General features: G+C 40.5%; 1 protein-coding gene across 1 annotated transcript; it reads right to left on the reverse strand.

Moving 5' to 3' along the window:
* Window positions 1-1,918: 1,918 nt before the first annotated feature.
* Window positions 1,919-20,140, reverse strand: LOC311294589 (uncharacterized protein). Its single transcript, XM_084415541.1, has 6 exons — window positions 20,088-20,140; window positions 18,858-19,038; window positions 5,599-5,664; window positions 4,648-4,992; window positions 3,245-3,618; window positions 1,919-3,042 (listed from the first exon to the last, which is right to left on the reverse strand). The coding sequence occupies exons 2-5, from the start codon at window positions 18,913-18,915 to the stop codon at window positions 3,278-3,280; spliced, it is 810 nt and encodes a 269-aa protein (XP_084271667.1). The 5' UTR covers window positions 18,916-19,038; window positions 20,088-20,140; the 3' UTR covers window positions 1,919-3,042; window positions 3,245-3,277.
* Window positions 20,141-22,808: the final 2,668 nt, after the last annotated feature.

The raw sequence follows: 22,808 nt of genomic DNA on the forward strand, positions 1-22,808 counted from the left end.
AACATAGTGTAAGTTAAATAAATTAATGTTGCATGTAATTTGCAGGGGTGTGAAGTAACACATTACAAATACTCACGTTACTGTAGTTAAGTAGATTTTATACAAAAAAAAAAAAAAAAAACACTTTTACATGTGTAGGCTACATTGTAAGTGACGTAGCCTATCTGTACTTTTACTGCATTAATTTCCTGCATTTGTGGTCGTATAATGCTTGTTTTAATTTTATTTTTATCCATCAACGTCATGGATTTTATTTTCGACATATGGACAGAATCTGTATTTTTATTTTCCGAACAAAGCCAGCTTGTTGAATATCACAATCCTATTGTATCATTGCTTTTTTCTCTCTCAGAAGTCCATGTTCATTGCTGTGGTTCTACTGAAGCTGTGATCCGATTGGTCCTCTCTGCTCTGGTGGGCGTGGCTACTGTCGCTGTTGTGCTTTATGACATCAGATCCAGAAGATCAAGAAACTGATATCATAAACATTGTGACATATCTCAGAGTTTTAATCAGTACAGATGCAAATGGAATTATCAAGTTTTTAAAAATATATTTGTGATTTTTTTTTATGGAAAAATAAATCACTGTTTGATGAAATAAATATAATGAGGCACAAATATATACAATCTACAATGCACTTTTTATATGATATCCAAATATAATTTGCTTCAAATTGAACTTTGTTTAATCGTATTATTCTCATTATACTCTTGTTTATGGTTTAGCTGTAGTATGATCAGAGTGTCAGAGTAAATATTGTGGTGTAATCTGTGATGTGTGATGACCTCTAGCGGTGAGTTTGAGGAACTGTAGATTCATCATTAAACACTGATGCTGTTTGACCATCATGTATAGACCCAAAAAGAGTCTATTAAAGTGACAGAGAAATTATAAAATATCTCAGATCAAACTAGATATATCATGAACACATTATTTAGATTTTTTAGAATAGCTGATCAGAGAGGTACATTTACTTTAAAAAATAATTCAGAGAAATAAAATGATCAGATAATATTGTATTATTGTAAATATAAATAAACAGAAAACAAAATCAAAACTCTGATACCTGAAACTTGCAGATAATTTCAGCAATAAAGGTTTTCTCAGATCCTCCAGAAAAGTTGAAGTTGACACAATGTGAATATGTTTTTAAAGTGTGTTTCTAGATTGTTCCAGAAGTGACTGTTAAAGTCTCTCATATTTACAGTCTTAAATCACACACTGTGTCAAATATGAGGATGAAACAGTAATAATGTGAAGAAAAGCTTCAGGGTTTGAACGTTTCTAAGAATTTAAGACTTAAAGATTAGAAAAAATAAAATAATTCTTACAATAATCAAATCATTTATTTTATGGTAAAATTGTCCTTTATAACTTTTTACATTATAATCACAGAGAATCTATATAAAGCTCTATACAAAAATAATTTATAAATATTAAATATTTGATGTTTTGCACATCATGTGACCATCAACCAACATCAGAGAACCGTGATCATGTGATTGTGTTGTTTAATTATTGAAATTAACTTAGCAAAACCTTTAAGTGTGTGTGTAGTTCAGTGTGATGTGTTGGTGTTTACTGAAATATAATAATAATAATAATAATAATAAACTTTTTTTTGATCAGTTAGTTGCCAAGGCATAATTTTTTTTTTGTTTACGTTGAAGTACTAAAACTGTATGCATGTATAAATAAAAAATAATAAAACTAGGCATATATTTAAAAGTATATATACAAATTGCCAAATAAAAATGACTAAAACTTTAAATTAAAATGAACACAGAAAAAATAAATATAATTCAAAAAATGAGAAACAACTGTAAGAGTATATTAATGATATAAAACAAGACTAGCACAATCTTTTCACTGAAAATATAAATTGCTTAAATAATGATCATTCATAACAATGAAATAGTTTATTTAAAATGTTGCATTTATTCACATTCTGTTATTAAAAGCTTACAGTACAAACATGCAAATAAAGAGCAGAAGTGACATTTCAGATTGTGAGTTGTAATGAACTAAATAAAGCAGCTCTGCCAGAATCACAAACGTTGTTTTGAAGAAAATAATGTGTATAAGTTTTTATACACTGCACATTATGCAAATATACATTGACAACAAGTAAAAACTGACAGTACAAGATGTGTAGTGCAAATCTTCTTCATATTTGTGCATTTAATACATTTGTAAATGAAATAATGATGTTGACTGTGCCGAGAGCTCATGTCGGTTTGTCTTAAAGGTTTAAGTTGTCATTGAGTGTTAAATGTTGATTTGAGTGTTTCCATCTTCCTAAATATCACAAAGCATTTGTTCTATGGATGTATCAAGATAATAAGTAGGTTATTGTTGAACTGAATAATAATGAAGTAACTACAGTGAATAAGCGCCGCCGAGTGTTTCCATTATAATGAGTCTCTATCAGAATCTTCACTTCAGAAACACTGAACTCCTTCTCAACCTTCAACAAACACCTAATCCATCGTCTGAAACAAGCCACTTATTATAATAAGCATGATAAATGATAAATGTTAATCTATTACAGGTTTATAAGCTGAAACTATCAGATAATGTAAGTAACGTTCCTCTAAATGTCCTAAATTATATGTGCTTCCAGTAGGTTAATATTTCCATAACATGTAAATAGTGTTTTATGATGAATATGTAAAGTATACATATAGTCAGGCTAAAGCTGAACAGCTGAAGTGTGTGTTTGCTGATTCTCCTCAATGGGAATAATGATTCACAATGATCGTTAGGATTCTCTTAGATCACGTGATCTTTCTAAGTTAGTTAGGTAGACTTAGGTAGACTTAGAACTGAAAGGGATTGTCGATTGGAGATGGCCATGGTAGACTTAGGTAGTTAGGTTAGGGAAAAATCTACGACACTCTCCCCTTACACTAACCCTATCCCTAAAACTACCCATCAGAAAACACACACACACACACACACACACACGCACGCACGCACGCACACACACACACACACACACACACACACACACACACACATTTCTTCTCTTCTGTGATTCTGCATGTTAACAGGCTTGTTAATGCTGAGATTAATAATTTATAGAGATGTTGTGGCTCAGATAAGGTCCAGTTTTATGTCTATGTTTTATGCCTACTTGTGGCCCAGATCTGGCAAACAGGAGCGGTCCACCCGAGTGCCATCATTCCACACCGCATGTGATCAGATCTTCTTTCCACATGTGCCAGATCTGGGCCGGCACAAAGTTGCTATAATTCTAAAGAGCAAATGAGACTCACCATGTGACACAAACACAGAAGCTCCTGATGATCCTGAATCTGAAACTGCTGATCTGGAGTTTATAGAGTCCAGAGTCTGTGTTTCTGGTGTTTGTGATGATCAGAGATCCAGTCTGATGATCCAGCTTCAGTCTGTCTCTGAATCTCTCAGTATCTCCATCACATTGAACATCTGTACAGATCTGACTCTGATCTCCAGTGATTTCAGCGATGAGAATGTCTTGAAAATACCATTTCATCAAATCATCTGGGTTTCTTACACCAGGATATAAAGTGACAAATTCTCCCTCTTTCACTATCTTTATCTTCATTTGATCTCGTTCAGCAGCAGAAACACCTGAAACACAAACCAACAGATGCTGGAGGATCTTTTGAGGAAAAAACTCCACAAGTGTGAAAATAGTTGTGCGTATTCAATTCCTGGATCTGGACAAATTCAGTAGAAACAAAATTAACTGCAAAATGGCTAAATTTCAAGTCAATCGTGGATGTATTTATTCGTATAGATTTACTGCTGATTTATGATACTGCTGGGGTGTTTTTTTTTTTTTTTTTTTTTTTTACAGATCCGCACATATATTACACACATACTGTCACAGTGTCTGGTTGGTGTACCCTGGGTGTCCACTAGAGGTCTCTTCCCCATACTGTCACCACCACTTTATGAACTGCATTTCCCATAATCCTTTGTCTGAACTCATCACTGATCATTGCACACAGCTGTTCCCACTCACATTGTTTGTATCTGTCTATTTATACCCTGTCTGTTTCAGTTATTGTCATGGAGTCCTTGTTTGATTGTCTGATTGCACTTCTGAGTTCCATTCCTGTTTTGTTTCTTGTTTTTGGACAGTCTTTGTATGGATTATGACCCTTTGCCTGGCTGGTTTATGATTATGGATTACCCCATTAAACTGCACATGGATATTACCTTTTTTTGTGTGCATCTCGTGACACGTACATGTTTATACAATTAATGCATTACTACATTGAAATATACATTTATAATATTCCAAAATAAGCACATTATCTAAAATATTTATAATGATTTGCAAACACTTATGATCATTATATGAGATAAACTGACAAACTACAAGATTTTTACACATTTACTATTTCTTTGCACTTTATTGTGAACTAAAAACAAGTATGAAAATGAGTATGAAATAATAAATGCATTTAAACAGATGGAAAAAACTGGAATGAACAGAAAAATAAAAAACGAACTGTTAAAAACTAATGGATAATCAGTGGAAAAACAAAACTGATGAAAGTGATTCAGTTCAATGATGCAGATCAAGAGAAAAAGCTCTGAATGTCACTGCTATAATAAACATGATGATATGATTTAAACATAATGACTCACCATGAACAGAAACACTGAAGATCTTTTCACTGTCGCTGCCGTTGATGATCACTAGTGTATATTCTCCAGAGTGTGTGTTTCTGATGTTCATGATGGTCAGAGATCCAGTCTGATTATCCAGCTTCAGTCTGCCTCTGAATCTCTCAGTAACTTTATTAACTTTATTATCTTCATTACACTGAACATCTGTACAGATAACACTGAGATTTCCAGTGATTACAGCGATGTTAATGTTATTAAAATACCATTTAATCTTCTCTTGTTGGTTTGTTTTAACACCAGTGCATATAGTGACTGAATCTCCCTCCATCACTGTCACTCTGCCTGTATCAACACCACACACACCTGAAGAAGAAATCAACAGAAAATTATGTAATGTCTATGACAGACATACAAAATAATAAAAGAGGAAGTGCTATAAAAATCAAACAAGCAGCGTAAAAACACAAATAACACACACGCACAATGCCACCAAAACAGTAACTATAGTATACAGGATAAATAAGTCATTAAACGTAAGCGGGACCATTGCACATAAACAAACCATAGATAAACCTAGATAAACCATTTTGTACATGAGCAACAGAGTGAACACAATCTGTTATCCTGGTAAACGACAACAGCCGGAATTTAAATAATGTATAATCAGACAGTTCAATTAAATTACAGGAGATGTGAAGCAAAAAAAAAAATAATAATAAAAAAAAAAAAATAATAATAATATTAACATAAAGCTTGTTCAGTCCACACCTGTTGGAACTGTCGTATTGGTTTCTAAATCTAAATGAAAATGGATAGTTTATCTTTTAATATAAATCTCAGTTCTTCCAAGTGCAACATATTTCCCAGTTCCCTAACCCACATCTCAAAAGTGAATCTGCTTTCCACATCTGTAAAATAAGTATTTTTGCAAGCATCACACACAGTGAAATGGCCTTTGTCTGTACTTACCACAAGAATCATTCTCTCCTCCTAAAAGTCCATTGCAAGACTGAGGCTCCAGATCAATAGAATGCGCTTCAGAAAGAAAATGAAATATACATTACCAAAATGACTGAATTTACTACATGACCATAAAGAATAAAACAGGGTGACATTTTACAATTATTACAGAGCGGATAAATCGTGGGATACATTTAATAAGGTTTTGACCTGAACTGAACATGTATACGTTTCTCAAGCACTCATCCCACGTGTTTTCATGAATATTTAAACTAATTTCCTCTTCTCAGTCATGTTTTATTTTCTCTGTGTTTTTTTCCACCTTTTCTAGCAGTAATGTGTACAATTTTGACACACTACCACTCATGGGATGTACATTAATAATTCTCTCTGAGGTGGGATTCAAAATCAAAACATCAAAGTCTGTAATGTGCTTTCCAACAAAGTCTCTATCTCGCAAATAACGGAAAAAAATGTGGAGAAACAAGAGCACAGTTGTTTTAGCTGTTCAAAAGAGCAACATATATAACTAGATGCGAAAGTTCGTCGAGACAAACTTTAAGTTGGCTTGAGAAAGTTTGGACCGGAACGTTTTTTGCTAGGCGGTTGTTAGGATGTTATGGGTGGTCGCTATGGTGTTGCTAGGCGGTTGCTAAGGTATTCTGGGTGGTTGCTAGGCGGTTGCTAGGTGGTTGCTAGGGTGTTCTGGGTGGTTGCTAGGATATTTTTGGTGGTTGCTAGGGTCTTTTGGGTGGTTGCTAGGCGGTTGCTAGGGTCTTTTGGGTGGTTGCTAGGCGGTTGCTAGGGTGTTTTGGGTGGTTGCTAGGATATTTTGGGTGGTTGCTAGGGTCTTTTGGGTGGTTGCTAGGCGGTTGCTAGGGTATTTTGGGTGGTTGCTAGGGTGTTCTGGGTGGTTGCTAGGCAGTTGCTAGGGTGTTATAGGTGGTTGCTATGGTGTTGCTAGGCGGTTGCTAAGGTATTTTGGGTGGTTGCTAGGGTGTTCTGGGTGGTTGCTAGGCAGTTGCTAGGCTGTTATGGGTGGTTGCTATGGTGTTTTGCTAGGCGTTGCTAAGGTATTCTGGGTGGTTGCTAGGTGGTGGCTAGGGTGTTCTGGGTGGTTGCTAGGCTGTTTTGGGTGGTTGCTAGGGTATTCTGGGTGGTTGCTAGGGTCTTTTGGGTGGTTGCTAGGCGGTTTCTATGGTGTTTTGGGTGGTTGCTAGGATATTTTGGGTGGTTGCTAGGCGGTTGCTAGGGTCTTTTGGGTGTTTGCTAGGGTGTTCTGGGTGGTTGCTAGGCGGTTGCTAGGGTCTTTTGTGTGGTTGCTAGGCAGTTGCTAGGGTGTTCTGGGTGGTTGCTAGGCTGTTTTGGGTGGTTGCTAGGATATTCTGGGTGGTTGCTAGGCGGTTGCTAGGATATTTCTGGTGGTTGCTAGGGTCTTTTGGGTGGTTGTTAGGCGGTTGCTAGGATATTTTGGGTGGTTGCTAGGGTCTTTTGGGTGGTTGCTAGGCGGTTGCTAGGGTCTTTTGGATGGTTGCTAGGGTCTTTTGGGTGGTTGCTAGGCGGTTGCTAGGATATTTTCGGTGGTTGCTAGGCGGTTGCTAGGGTATTTTGGGTGGTTGCTAAGATATTTTGGGTGATTGCTAGGGTCTTTTGGGTGGTTGCTAGGCGGTTGCTAGGGTATTTTGGGTGGTTGCTAGGGTGTTCTGGGTGGTTGCTAGGTGGTTGCTAGGGTGTTATGGGTGGTTACTAGGATGTTTTGGGTGGTTGCTAGGGTGTTGCTAGGCGGTTGCTAGGGTATTTTGGGTGGTTGCTAGGGTGTTCTGGGTGGTTGCTAGGCGGTTGCTAGGGTGTCCTGGGTGGTTGCTATGAAGATTTTAGGCCATTACTTATTGGCTGCTTGATAATATAAATCCTCTGAGGGAGAGAGAGAGGGAGAGAAATGCAGGGGTGTCAGGCCCTTTGTGTCTGTGTGTGTGAAAACGTCGGTTTGGATTTGAATTTTTTTAGAATGCCCAATGTTAAGTCAATGGGAGTTTTTCCGGGTTTTGATCGTCATTTGTAGGAAAACCGTAAGTCCGATCAGTCTGAAAAGATAAAGCAACTCGAGTCAGAACAGTTTGAAGGTCTGAGCCGAGTTTGGAGTATGTAGAGTTAAAGCTCTAGGAGGAGATTGAGTGTAATTTTTTGGTAAGAAGAATAATAATAACTAGATGCGAAAGTTCGTCGAGACAAACTTTAAGTTGGCTTGAGAAAGTTTGGACCGGAACGTTTTTTGCTAGGCGGTTGTTAGGATGTTATGGGTGGTCGCTATGGTGTTGCTAGGCGGTTGCTAAGGTATTCTGGGTGGTTGCTAGGCGGTTGCTAGGTGGTTGCTAGGGTGTTCTGGGTGGTTGCTAGGATATTTTTGGTGGTTGCTAGGGTCTTTTGGGTGGTTGCTAGGCGGTTGCTAGGGTGTTTTGGGTGGTTGCTAGGATATTTTGGGTGGTTGCTAGGGTCTTTTGGGTGGTTGCTAGGCGGTTGCTAGGGTCTTTTGGGTGGTTGCTAGGCGGTTGCTAGGGTGTTTTGGGTGGTTGCTAGGATATTTTGGGTGGTTGCTAGGGTCTTTTGGGTGGTTGCTAGGCGGTTGCTAGGGTATTTTGGGTGGTTGCTAGGGTGTTCTGGGTGGTTGCTAGGCAGTTGCTAGGGTGTTATAGGTGGTTGCTATGGTGTTGCTAGGCGGTTGCTAAGGTATTTTGGGTGGTTGCTAGGGTGTTCTGGGTGGTTGCTAGGCAGTTGCTAGGCTGTTATGGGTGGTTGCTATGGTGTTTTGCTAGGCGTTGCTAAGGTATTCTGGGTGGTTGCTAGGTGGTGGCTAGGGTGTTCTGGGTGGTTGCTAGGCTGTTTTGGGTGGTTGCTAGGGTATTCTGGGTGGTTGCTAGGGTCTTTTGGGTGGTTGCTAGGCGGTTTCTATGGTGTTTTGGGTGGTTGCTAGGATATTTTGGGTGGTTGCTAGGCGGTTGCTAGGGTCTTTTGGGTGTTTGCTAGGGTGTTCTGGGTGGTTGCTAGGCGGTTGCTAGGGTCTTTTGTGTGGTTGCTAGGCGGTTGCTAGGGTGTTCTGGGTGGTTGCTAGGCTGTTTTGGGTGGTTGCTAGGATATTCTGGGTGGTTGCTAGGCGGTTGCTAGGATATTTCTGGTGGTTGCTAGGGTCTTTTGGGTGGTTGTTAGGCGGTTGCTAGGATATTTTGGGTGGTTGCTAGGGTCTTTTGGGTGGTTGCTAGGGTCTTTTGGATGGTTGCTAGGGTCTTTTGGGTGGTTGCTAGGCGGTTGCTAGGATATTTTCGGTGGTTGCTAGGCGGTTGCTAGGGTATTTTGGGTGGTTGCTAAGATATTTTGGGTGATTGCTAGGGTCTTTTGGGTGGTTGCTAGGCGGTTGCTAGGGTATTTTGGGTGGTTGCTAGGGTGTTCTGGGTGGTTGCTAGGTGGTTGCTAGGGTGTTATGGGTGGTTACTAGGATGTTTTGGGTGGTTGCTAGGGTGTTGCTAGGCGGTTGCTAGGGTATTTTGGGTGGTTGCTAGGGTGTTCTGGGTGGTTGCTAGGCGGTTGCTAGGGTGTCCTGGGTGGTTGCTATGAAGATTTTAGGCCATTACTTATTGGCTGCTTGATAATATAAATCCTCTGAGGGAGAGAGAGAGGGAGAGAAATGCAGGGGTGTCAGGCCCTTTGTGTCTGTGTGTGTGAAAACGTCGGTTTGGATTTGAATTTTTTTAGAATGCCCAATGTTAAGTCAATGGGAGTTTTTCCGGGTTTTGATCGTCATTTGTAGGAAAACCGTAAGTCCGATCAGTCTGAAAAGATAAAGCAACTCGAGTCAGAACAGTTTGAAGGTCTGAGCCGAGTTTGGAGTATGTAGAGTTAAAGCTCTAGGAGGAGATTGAGTGTAATTTTTTGGTAAGAAGAATAATAATAACTAGATGCGAAAGTTCGTCGAGACAAACTTTAAGTTGGCTTGAGAAAGTTTGGACCGGAAAGTTTTTTGCTAGGCGGTTGTTAGGATGTTATGGGTGGTCGCTATGGTGTTGCTAGGCGGTTGCTAAGGTATTCTGGGTGGTTGCTAGGCGGTTGCTAGGGTATTTTGGGTGGTTGCTAGGGTGTTTTGGGTGGTTGCTAGGCGGTTGCCAGGGTCTTTTGTGTGGTTGCTAGGCGGTTGCTAGGGTGTTCTGGGTGGTTGCTAGGATATTTTGGGTGGTTGCTAGGGTCTTTTGGGTGGTTGCTAGGGTATTTTGGGTGGTTGCTAGGCGGTTGCTAGGGTGTTTTGGGTGGTTGCTAGGCGGTTTTGGGTGGTTGCTAGGCGGTTGCTAGGGTATTTTGGGTGGTTGCTAGGGTGTTCTGGGTGGTTGCTAGGCAGTTGCTAGGGTGTTATGGGTGGTTGCTATGGTGTTGCTAGGCGTTGCTAGGGTGTTTTGGGTGGTTGCTAGGCGGTTTTGGGTGGTTGCTAGGCGGTTGCTAGGGTATTTTGGGTGGTTGCTAGGGTGTTCTGGGTGGTTGCTAGGCAGTTGCTAGGGTGTTATGGGTGGTTGCTATGGTGTTGCTAGGCGTTGCTAAGGTATTCTGGGTGGTTGCTAGGTGGTGGCCAGGGTGTTCTGGGTGGTTGCTAGGCTGTTTTGGGTGGTTGCTAGGGTATTCTGGGTGGTTGCTAGGGTCTTTTGGGTGGTTGCTAGGCGGTTGCTAGGGTCTTTTGGGTGGTTGCTAGGGTCTTTTGGGTGGTTGCTACGGTGTTCTGGGTGGTTGCTAGGGTCTTTTGGGTGGTTGCTAGGCGGTTGCTAGGGTCTTTTGGGTGGTTGCTAGGGTCTTTTGGGTGGTTGCTACGGTGTTCTGGGTGGTTGCTAGGGTCTTTTGGGTGGTTGCTAGGCGGTTGCTAGGGTGTTCTGGGGGGTTGCTATGGTATTCAGGGCGGTTGATATGGTGTTACTAGGTGGTTGGTAGTTATCACAGATGGTTACTATGGAGTTTTTATAGAGTTCTTAGCATGATCTTGGCATGATTTAACACTTAACTAATCGCTATTAGCATGTAGCTATTCACTGCTAGCATATGTAGCATGTTGGAAGTGCTGTTTGCTAGCATGAGTCAAAAGAGCCAAACCTCATCTCTATACGATGTTCTGATACAGAGATATAGGTCTTGCAAAACGGTTGCTAGGGTACTCAAGTTTGGTTGCTATGGAGTTGCTTGGGAGCTGGGAGCTTTAAACTTAAGAAGTTTAAATTGGTTTGAAGTTTAAAGTAGTTTAAAGTAGTTTGAAGTTTATGATAGATATATAAATAAGTTAGATAGATACAAACAAACAAACACACACACACACACACACACACACACACACACACACACACACACACACACACACACACACACACACACTCACACAGACTACCTCGCTCACACACTCACTCAGACACACACACACACACACACTCAGAGTTTATGAGTTTAGAGTTTATAAGTGTACAAGTTTTTGAGTTTAGAGTTTATAAGTTTAAATGAGTTTAGAGTTCAGAATGTATTAATTTATGAGTTTAAGAGTTCATAAGTCTATGAATTCATGAGTTTATTAGTTAATTAGTTATTAAATTTAAGTTAATTAGTTTATAAGTGTATGAGATTAGAGTTTATTAGTTTAAATGAGTTTCATTGGCTAATATATATAGAATGGCAGTTTGAATTAGTTTTCAAGGGATTTAGATTTAAATTTTTGTCGGTTGGTGAGTTTGAATTTTTTTAGAATGCCCAATGTTAAGTCAATGGGAGTTTTTCCGAGTTTTGATCGTCATTTGTAGGAAAACCGTAAGTCCGATCAGTCTGAAAAGATAAAGCAACTAACTTCAGATCAGTTTGAGTGTGTGAGCCGAGTTTGGAGTATGTAGAGTTAAAGCTCTAGGACGAGTTTGAGTCAACAGTTTTTAACAGAAGAATAATAATAATAATAATAATAATAAGTTTAAATAGGATTTCAGTAAGTTGGCTCTCTCAAGCCAACTTAATAAGTTTAAATAGGATTTCAATATGTTGGCTTTCTCAAGCCAACTTAACTAGATGCGAAAGTTCGTCGAGACAAACTTTAAGTTGGCTTGAGAAAGTTTGGAGCAGAATCTTTTTTGCTAGGTGGTTGCTAGGATGTTATGGGTGGTTGCTATGGTGTTGCTAGGGTATTTTGGGCGGTTGCTAGGGTGTTCTGGGTGGTTGCTAGGGTGTTATGAGTGGTTACTAGGATGTTTTGGGTGGTTGCTAGGGTATTTTGGGTGGTTACTATGGTGTTCTGGGTGGTTGCTAGGCGGTTGCTAGGGTATTTTAGGTGGTTGCTAGGGTGTTCTGGGTGGTTGCTAGGCGGTTGCTAGGATATTTTGGGTGGTTGCTAGGGTCTTTTGGGCGGTTGCTAGGGTGTTCTGGGTGGTTGTTAGGCGGTTGCTAGGATATTTTGGGTGGTTGCTAGGCTGTTTTGGGTGGTTGCTAGGGTATTCTGGGTGGTTGCTAGGCGGTTGCTAGGATATTTTGGGTGGTTGCTAGGGTCTGTTGGGTGGTTGCTAGGCGGTTGCTAGGGTATTTTGGGTGGTTGCTATGGTCTTTTGGGTGGTTGCTAGGCAGTTGCTAGGGTATTTTCGGTGGTTGCTAGGGTCTTTTAGGTGGTTGCTAGGCAGTTGCTAGGGTATTTTGGGTGGTTGCTAGGGTGTTCTGGGTGGCTGCTAGGCAGTTGCTAGGGTGTTCTGGGTGGTTGCTATGGTGTTGCTAGGGTGTTTTGGGTGGTTGCTAGGCGGTTGCTAGGGTCTTTTGGGTGGTTGCTAGGCGGTTGCTAGGGTCTTTTGGGTGGTTGCTAGGGTGTTCTGGGTGGTTGCTAGGCGGTTGCTAGGGTCTTTTGGGTGGTTGCTAGGCGGTTGCCAGGGTGTTCTGGGTGGTTGCTAGGCTGTTTTGGGTGGTTGCTAGGATATTCTGGGTGGTTGCTAGGCGGTTGCTAGGATATTTCTGGTGGTTGCTAGGGTCTTTTGGGTGGTTGCTAGGCGGTTGATAGGATATTTCTGGTGGTTGCTAGGGTCTTTTGGGTGGTTGCTAGGCGGTTGCTAGGGTGTTTTGGGTGGTTGCTAGGGTCTTTTGGGTGGTTGCTAGGCAGTTGCTAGGGTATTTTCGGTGGTTGCTAGGGTCTTTTAGGTGGTTGCTAGGCAGTTGCTAGGGTATTTTGGGTGGTTGCTAGGGTGTTCTGGGTGGTTGCTAGGCAGTTGCTAGGGTGTTCTGGGTGGTTGCTATGGTGTTGCTAGGGTGTTTTGGGTGGTTGCTAGGCGGTTGCTAGGGTCTTTTGGGTGGTTGCTAGGCGGTTGCTAGGGTCTTTTAGGTGGTTGCTAGGGTGTTCTGGGTGGTTGCTAGGCGGTTGCTAGGGTCTTTTGGATGGTTGCTAGGCGGTTGCTAGGGTGTTCTGGGTGGTTGCTAGGCTGTTTTGGGTGGTTGCTAGGATATTCTGGGTGGTTGCTAGGCGGTTGCTAGGATATTTCTGGTGGTTGCTAGGGTCTTTTGGGTGGTTGCTAGGCGGTTGATAGGATATTTCTGGTGGTTGCTAGGGTCTTTTGGGTGGTTGCTAGGCGGTTGCTAGGGTGTTTTGGGTGGTTGCTAGGGTCTTTTGGGTGGTTGCTAGGCAGTTGCTAGGGTATTTTCGGTGGTTGCTAGGGTCTTTTAGGTGGTTGCTAGGCAGTTGCTAGGGTATTTTCGGTGGTTGCTAGGGTGTTCTGGGTGGTTGCTAGGCAGTTGCTAGGGTGTTCTGGGTGGTTGCTAGGCGGTTGCTAGGGTCTTTTGGGTGGTTGCTAGGGTCTTTTGGGTGGTTGCTAGGGTGTTCTGGGTGGTTGCTAGGCGGTTGCTAGGGTCTTTTGGGTGGTTGCTAGGCGGTTGCTAGGGTGTTCTGGGTGGTTGCTAGGCTGTTTTGGGTGGTTGCTAGGATATTCTGGGTGGTTGCTAGGCGGTTGCTAGGATATTTCTGGTGGTTGCTAGGGTCTTTTGGGTGGTTGCTAGGCGGTTGCTAGGATATTTCTGGTGGTTGCTAGGGTCTTTTGGGTGGTTGCTAGGCGGTTGCTAGGGTGTTTTGGGTGGTTGCTAGGGTCTTTTGGGTGGTTGCTAGGCGGTTGCTAGGGTGTTTTGGGTGGTTGCTAGGGTCTTTTGGGTGGTTGCTAGGGTGTTCTGAGTGGTTGTTAGGCAGTTGCTAGGGTGTTCTGAGTGGTTGCTATGGTGTTGCTAGGGTGTTCTAAGGTATTTTGTGTGGTTGCTAGGGTGTTCTAAGTGGTTGCTATGGTGTTGCTAGGGTGTTCTAAGGTATTTTGGGTGGTTGCTAGGGTGTTCTGGGTGGTTGCTAGGCGGTTGCTAGGGTGTTCTGGGTGGTTGCTATGGTATTCAGGGCGGTTGATATGGTGTTCTGGGTGGTTGCTAGGCTGTTTTGGGTGGTTGCTAGGATATTCTGGGTGGTTGCTAGGCGGTTGCTAGGATATTTCTGGTGGTTGCTAGGGTCTTTTGGGTGGTTGCTAGGCGGTTGATAGGATATTTCTGGTGGTTGCTAGGGTCTTTTGGGTGGTTGCTAGGCGGTTGCTAGGGTGTTTTGGGTGGTTGCTAGGGTCTTTTGGGTGGTTGCTAGGCAGTTGCTAGGGTATTTTCGGTGGTTGCTAGGGTCTTTTAGGTGGTTGCTAGGCAGTTGCTAGGGTATTTTCGGTGGTTGCTAGGGTGTTCTGGGTGGTTGCTAGGCAGTTGCTAGGGTGTTCTGGGTGGTTGCTATGGTGTTGCTAGGGTGTTTTGGGTGGTTGCTAGGCGGTTGCTAGGGTCTTTTGGGTGGTTGCTAGGCGGTTGCTAGGGTCTTTTGGGTGGTTGCTAGGGTCTTTTGGGTGGTTGCTAGGGTGTTCTGGGTGGTTGCTAGGCGGTTGCTAGGGTCTTTTGGGTGGTTGCTAGGCGGTTGCTAGGGTGTTCTGGGTGGTTGCTAGGCTGTTTTGGGTGGTTGCTAGGATATTCTGGGTGGTTGCTAGGCGGTTGCTAGGATATTTCTGGTGGTTGCTAGGGTCTTTTGGGTGGTTGCTAGGCGGTTGCTAGGATATTTCTGGTGGTTGCTAGGGTCTTTTGGGTGGTTGCTAGGCGGTTGCTAGGGTGTTTTGGGTGGTTGCTAGGGTCTTTTGGGTGGTTGCTAGGCGGTTGCTAGGGTGTTTTGGGTGGTTGCTAGGGTCTTTTGGGTGGTTGCTAGGGTGTTCTGAGTGGTTGTTAGGCAGTTGCTAGGGTGTTCTGAGTGGTTGCTATGGTGTTGCTAGGGTGTTCTAAGGTATTTTGTGTGGTTGCTAGGGTGTTCTAAGTGGTTGCTATGGTGTTGCTAGGGTGTTCTAAGGTATTTTGGGTGGTTGCTAGGGTGTTCTGGGTGGTTGCTAGGCGGTTGCTAGGGTGTTCTGGGTGGTTGCTATGGTATTCAGGGCGGTTGATATGGTGTTACTAGGTGGTTGGTAGTTGTCACAGATGGTTACTATGGTGTTGCTAGGGTGTTCTAAGGTATTTTGTGTGGTTGCTAGGGTGTTCTAAGTGGTTGCTATGGTGTTGCTAGGGTGTTCTAGGGTCTTTTGGGTGGTTGCTAGGGTGTTCTGAGTGGTTGTTAGGCAGTTGCTAGGGTGTTCTGAGTGGTTGCTATGGTGTTGCTAGGGTGTTCTAAGGTATTTTGTGTGGTTGCTAGGGTCTTTTGGGTGGTTGCTAGGCGGTTGCTAGGGTGTTTTGGGTGGTTGCTAGGGTCTTTTGGGTGGTTGCTAGGCCTTTTGGGTGGTTGCTAGGATATTTTGGGTGGTTGCTAGGGTATTTTGGGTGGTTGCTAGGGTGTTCTGGGTGGTTGCTAGGCAGTTGGTAGGGTGTTCTGGGTGGTTGCTAGGGTCTTTTGGGGAGTTGCTAGGCGGTTGCTAGGATATTTTGGGTAGTTGCTAGGGTCTTTTGGGTGGTTGCTAGGATATTTTCGGTGGTTGCTAGGGTCTTTTGGGTGGTTGCTAGGATATTTTTGGTGGTTGCTAGGGTCTTTTGGGTGGTTGCTAGGCGGTTGCTAGGGTGTTTTGGGTGGTTGCTAGGATATTTTGGGTGGTTGCTAGGTGGTTGCTAGGGTCTTTTGGGTGGTTGCTAGGTGGTTGCTAGGGTGTTATGGGTGGTTGCTAGGTGTTGCTAGGCGGTTGCTAAGGTATTCAGGGTGGTTGATATGGTGTTACTAGGTGGCTGGTAGTTGTCACAGATGGTTACTATGGAGTTTTTATAGAGTTCTTAGCATGATCTTGGCATGATTTAACACTTAACTAATCACTATTAGCATGTAGCTATTCACTGCTAGCATGTGTAGTATGTTGGAAGTGATGTTTGCTAGCATGAGTCAAAAGAGCCAAACCTCATCTCTATACGATGTTCTGATACAGAGATATAGGTCTTACAAAACGGTTGCTAGGGTACTCGAGTTTGGTTGCTATGGAGTTGCTTGGGAGCTGGAAGATTTAAACTTAACAAGTTTATAGTGGTTTGAAGTTTACAGTAGTTTACAGTAGTTTGAAGTTTGACAGATAGATAAATAAGTTAGATAGACACACACACACACACACACAAACACACAAACACACACACACACACACACACACACACACACTAACTCGCTCACACACTCACTCATAAACTCAGTGTGTGTGTCTGAGTTTAGAGTTTATAAGTGTATAAATTGATGAGTTTATAAGTGTATGAGTTCTTGAGTTTTGAGTTTATAAGTTTAAATCAGTTTAGAGTTTATGTTTAAATGAGATTAAGAGTTCAGAGTTTATTAATTTATGAGTTTAAGAGTTCATAAGTTTATGAATTCATGAGTTTATAAGTTAATTAGTTTATAAGTGTTTATAGTTTAGAGTTTATTAGTTTAAATGAGTCTCAATGGCTCATATAGTATATAGAACGGCAGTTTGGTTTAGTCTTCAAGGTGTTTAGATTTAAATTTTTGTCGGTTTGAATTTTTTAGAACTCCCCAATGTAAGTCAATGGGAGTTTTTGAATGAGTTTTTTCGAGTTTTGATCGTCATTTTTAGGAAAACCGTAAATCCGATCAGTCTGAAAAGATATAGCATACCGAGTCAGATCAGTTTGAGTGTCTGAGCCGAGTTTGGAGTATGTAGAGTTAAAGCTCTAGGAGGAGTTTGATATAGATTTTTTTAGGGTCAGAAGAAAAATAATAATAAGTTTAAATAGGATTTCAATATGTTGGCTTTCTCAAGCCAACTTAATAAGTTTAAATAGGATTTCAATATGTTGGCTTTCTCAAGCCAACTTAATTATCCGGAACTGTTTCCCTGTGTTTCCACTGACAAAAAAAACAAGAAAGCTTATGTAACCCTGGAGGAAAAGCATGATTACTACAAATTGGAGTATCCACAAATATGTCAGGAATCGTAATAAGCTTTACCTTAATTTGTTTCCTTTCCACACTTAGTTAGAATAAGTTAGAAATAAATAACTGTTTCCGTTGATACTTTAAAGATAAAGAAGTCTTATTACAAGAAGCTTTTTCCATTCTGGCTTGTCACCTAACTCCACCGAACCAAACTTTCTCCAGCATGCTAAAGTATTTAAATTAGCTATAATAATATTATAATTTTAAATAATATTAAATAAGAATATTTAAAATCGGGAAGCCCAAATCCTCCTAATCCTTAAGTTTATTTAGATGTTTCTTGTTAATCCTAGATGTCTTGATGGCTCAAATGAAGCTGGTTATAACCAAGCAGCAACCTCCCCGTCTCTCTCTTGAAACCAACACGGAAGTGAATTCAACGGCAATTCATCGACTGGCCGCTTGAGGCTGGATGCAGAAGTGAGTCAAATATTGATCTCCCCCATGTTAAAATGCCCAACTTTACAGCAGAAAGAAAACATGTTTACAGCCTGGAGCAAAAAGTGGCTTTGTCTATATAGCTTATTTTTCCCCTCATGACAACTGTGAGGGGGGTGAATTTTTTTTTATAACTCATCCGTTTAAATTATATTAAGCCTTAAATTTCTGCATAATTAAGGGTGTCCACTTTTGAGTGACAGGTGGATTCCCGCTGCTGTGGTCATTAGTCATCATTAGCCGTTTGTCTGCTAATTTAACCGTTATGTTACCTCAGTTCATTGTCTGACTGTAAAAATAAATAAATTCGGGAGTGATGCGCTGCCAAGATGACGACGGTCAGCCACGCCCACTTTAGGCTTCAAAAACCATAGATATCATATAAAGGCTAGATGTCTTAAGGCGGAGTCACTTCCGGCATCACCGGCGGCCATCTTGTCACAGGCAGGCTCTGATGTAAGGTGAGTGATCAGCACGCACACAAATCCTCTTATCTCGCTGAAATCTTGACGGATTTACAAACGGTTTGGTTTCTTACAAACGTTTCTTACAACGTTATTAACGTGGCTATAATTCTTTCATATGTATGCAGTGTCATAACTACATCTCTGACGTTTATAACAAACCGTTTGAAAATCGGTAGCAAGTTATGGTTATTTAAAAGTACATGCACCATTAAAACACAATGTTACGAGTGAGCGAGCTCCCTGTGGCAAGATGGCCGCCGTGTGCGGATGTCGACCTCCATTGGTCAGCAGCGCGGATGGGACATCTAGCCTTTATTATATGATATCTATGTCAAAAACGGTCTTCAGAAACCTACGGGTGACGTCACGGACACTACGTCCATATTTTTTTTCTTATAACAGATTATAGCTGTTTTAAAATGATAAAGGGAGATAAAGAAAGGAATACAGTGAAATACAAACAAAAATCTAATAAAAAACAACAACAATTTTTAACCTGCCAACCAGTGTTAAGACAAAGACACTCAAAGTTTGGTTAATTTGATTCGCATTGACATAACAACTTGACAAATTTACTACAAAAAAATGTTAATTAATAAAGTCTAGGCACTTTTTACACTTTTATGGTTATTATTATTTTATTTTTTACTTGAAACTAATAAAATGTTTGTTAACTGTCTTGTTGATCTTTGTTCAGTAAAGTAAAATAAATGAGAAGTTAATATTTCATTAATATTTAGTCTAGCCTACTACATCTGGTTCTTGACTGACAGGTCTTTGTCTGGATCTGGGTCTTGAATAAATCTCTGCTTTGAGCAGGGAACTCTATAAGCTTGTTTTTCTTTTTTCTTTTTTAAATCATTGACCTAAAGATAAACAAACAAATAAATAAATAAATAAATAAATAAATAAATAAATAAATGTCTTACCATGCAAGAGGACTGCCGAAACTATGAACAAATAAACGGAAAACTTCGTTGTCTCCATGGTTCCACTCAGTCGTGTTTTGACACCTTGAATGAATGGAGCAGCACTGCTTCAATACAGTGGTATTTATGTCTCTGGTGTGTCGTTGTCAGAGACCACGTGATCATTTGAGATGCCAAACACCTGCAGATTGAAAGTATGAGAAAGCGGTTGCAGTGAGGAAAGAGAAAAAAGTTCTCTCTTCAGGGCTGAGTTTAACCTCAAACTAATTGGTCAAATCTACATAATGTGACTGTGGTCACTACTCAAGAGCTGGAATGTCTGAGAAACAGACATACCACGTTCTGTGGCTGGCTGTACGTGGTAGCCTGGGCCCGTTTTTTCCAAAAGGTTTAATTCGGATCAAATTGATCCGGATTTAGTAATCCTTTTTTTTGCGATCCGTGATTACGTAATCCATCTTACTTTTGAGCCAGTTTTTCAAAGCAACATCGGATTGGATCAATCTGATCCGGATAGGAACTTTTCAGGATCACCAAATCCTGTTTACTAGAGCTGTAAATGGAACCAACAGTGTAGCCTACTGGCTTAGCAAAGAACAACAGTTGGCAAAATACTGGTGGTCACAAATAACCGTTGTTTATTTTAATTTTAAAGAAACAGAAACACTGTAATAAACAGAAACATTTTACTTTCCTTATTTTGTTATAATGTTAAATTGTAGATTTTGTTGTTTTACCATATCTCATTAGATGTGACATGCTTCATATATGCTTCAAATATGAAGAAATGTATATATCATCAGTAAACATTGATTTTGTGATCATTCACAAAAAAAAAAAAAAAACCTCTCTGGTTTTATTTGGTTCGAAAAATCACAACTGAATCCACCCTTCTGATGGGATCAGGATAATCCTGTTTTTTTGGATCAAATAGATCCCAAAACCAAGTTCAAAGTTCTGAAAAACCCAAAGGGCAGGTTTGATCCAGATCAAATTTAAGATCGGATTACATGATCTGATCTTAGTTCAGAATCCCTCTTTTGCTTTTGAAAAACCCATTTCCAAGATTTGATCCAATCCGTGATCCGAAATCCCACTGGATTACTTTTGAAAAACTGGGCCCTGGTTACCAGACCATTCTCAGTATTAACTGAGTTATGGTCTGGCAAAGCTTCATCAATCATCTTGTCACAGTTAAAATCCTCTATTAAATCTAATTTAATTTCCTACCGTTTCGGAGAGAAATGTAGTAGCACGTTCATCTGCCAGTGGGTGGGTCTTTCATGGAGACTGTCCTCATGTGTTTGCAATTTGAATATAATAATGCATTTAAAAGTTTTTCTTCACCAACGGACCTTGCTCAAATGCCTCTGGGCGCAATTGGATAGACCTAAAACCAATCAGAGCGATCGTCATCGTGTAAAGCCCGCCCCAACGTTTCTGATTGGTGCCGCGATTTCGACGGATTAGAAATGGGCTTGAATGAGCTCTTTGCCAGACTACTTGCTGAGCAAATCTAAATTTGCCGGAAGTTGTCTGGGTTTTCCCAGGCTATGTACATGGTTTAAGTCTAATCAAATTGTTAAAATTTAAATTCTAATACAATCTATTTCAATCTACACCATAAATTTGCATTACACCTGTTCATGTGATAATTCAGTTTCATGCAATGATGTGCAAGTTTCTTTGTTCGATTTTTTTAAAAAGTATAAAGTTTTGTTAGAGTCCTAATGTTAACATGTTAGATAAAACAGGCCAGTAAATTCAGTAAGAGTGGGACATCCTATTAAATAAAAGATAATACATTTAATACATTTAAAAAGGAACACAGAGCTGAGCATGAAACATCATCATCATCATCATCATCATTAATCCAAGAATGTGTCTCTTTTGATAAATGTAACATTTATTCTTTTACATTTAAAAAATAAATTATTGATTTACAATATCCTGTTGTAATCAATAGTATTATCCAAGCACAAACTACATGAAATTGTGTGTCCCACTTCACAAACTGCAACTTTACCCAATTTACCTGAAAATGCCCACAATGGATCCAGAAAGACATGAAGGAAGAGATCGAGGACACTGGAGGAGGAGGTGAAGGAAGGGGAAAAGTAGGAGATGGAGGAGGAGGAAGAGCAGTAGGAAGTGAAGGAAGAGGATGAGGAAGGTGAAGGGCAAGGGCAAGGCCAAAGAGACAAGCAGTGCCACTCTAGTTGCCCATGTCTTTGTCAATGGTATGACTATGAGGGAGGTGTGGTGGCAAACACAATTCCATCACTAAATAAAAGACAAACATTTCCAATAGTCTTTGATGAGGTTTATTTTCCTGCAAGAAAAGGCCAGCAGTCGTACAGTCACACAGAGCGGCTGCAGAGTGTCGCCGTGAAGGGAGGGCGGTCATCTTTTTTTAGTCTTGACTCCCAGAATGTTATCTCTCTAGGCCAATGATGGTATTTCAACCATATGTGGAACATTCTTAGACTTGTTCATCATATTGTGTCCTTGAGTGGAGAACCTCCTGTCACGAACCAACACTCTTTACCATTCCAATACAATTCCATATTAGAATAAGGTTTGTGTGGCTCTTTTACGATAATATCCTCCTGGGACCCAATAATAGACTTTTGTCCACTGTAGTGGACATTATATTTTAGTGAAATTCTCTGACATTATACATGTCACATGACACAACCTGGGTGTCCTATAGAGCACATTCAGGACTTTTCAGAGATACCAAATGTTTGGAGGTTTCACCATGAAAACAACTTCTCCTTGGTCTTTAAAAATGTCTGACATTGATCAAATGTAGCATTATTATGGAAATATGATAATATATTGTAATTATTATTTAAATTGGACTACTTTTCAAATTGTATTTCATAAAACAACATCTCAGGAAAATGCTAAGGAGTTTCAAATAAAAAAATGACTTTCTGTTCCAGAACAGGGCATTGATTTCAAACGTGTCCACTGTAGAGGACACCAGGACTTAAATCATGTTTTTTATCAGGCATTTTGTGAGACACAACAAGTGAATATGGAAATAAATTATACATCAATATTCCTATGAAATATTAGATATTATTATTAAAATGTTGCCAATTATTACACTGTAAAAACGCCAATTAATAAAATATTGGAAGAGCATAAATATTTAAGTTGAACCAATTTTCATGCTTGGGATTAGTTAAGAAGACATATTATGTTAAGTCAGCAAAAATATATTTGGAAAAAAATTAAATGAAGAGATATTTTCAAATCCAGTCAACTTTAGGATGGCTAATGTTGACTGGACAAATAAACACAAATCTAGCCAACATAAAGTATTAAGGCCGGTTATGCTATAAAATAATTTAATGTGTAAAACAGAACTTATTTGTTGTTTTGTTGTTAAAATGAACATTTATAAACATTTAATAAACATTTGATATAATATCAAAACAACATTTATTAAATTGTCGAAGTTTAGTTTCTGCATTATGAGAGCGGATGGATCCTACAACACCAACAACAACAACATTTTTTTTAAATCTTGAATATAGCCGTCTATGTTTGGTAATAAATAAAAAATAAAAGCGCATCGCTACATTTAGGAGAGAATGGAAGGATTCTGGATTATGGTTTGACTGCGCAGAAGGATCTGGAGGGACTACATCTCCTTTGATTTAGCGGAAGGATACATCTCCTTTGACTTCGCGGGTTTTACAAGGCATCGGCTCGGCTCGGCTGCGGTACGGGACGGGAGACATTTTGTCAAGTTCATATTTAAGGTAAGTGAAAGTGGCACTGAATAAATGATCAATTTTAGGCCTAATAATGACAAAAATGTACAACATATTCAATGGTTTTGTGTTGTTACGTCCTGAGACGTAGTTTGTGACTGGTTTTTAGAAATGTTTTATAAGTTATGTCCGAGAGAAAGTTAAGTGTAACGTTACGTCAAGT

Source organism: Rutilus rutilus, assembly GCF_951802725.1.
Source record: "Rutilus rutilus genome assembly, chromosome: 8".
Taxonomy (NCBI): Eukaryota; Metazoa; Chordata; class Actinopteri; order Cypriniformes; family Leuciscidae; genus Rutilus; species Rutilus rutilus.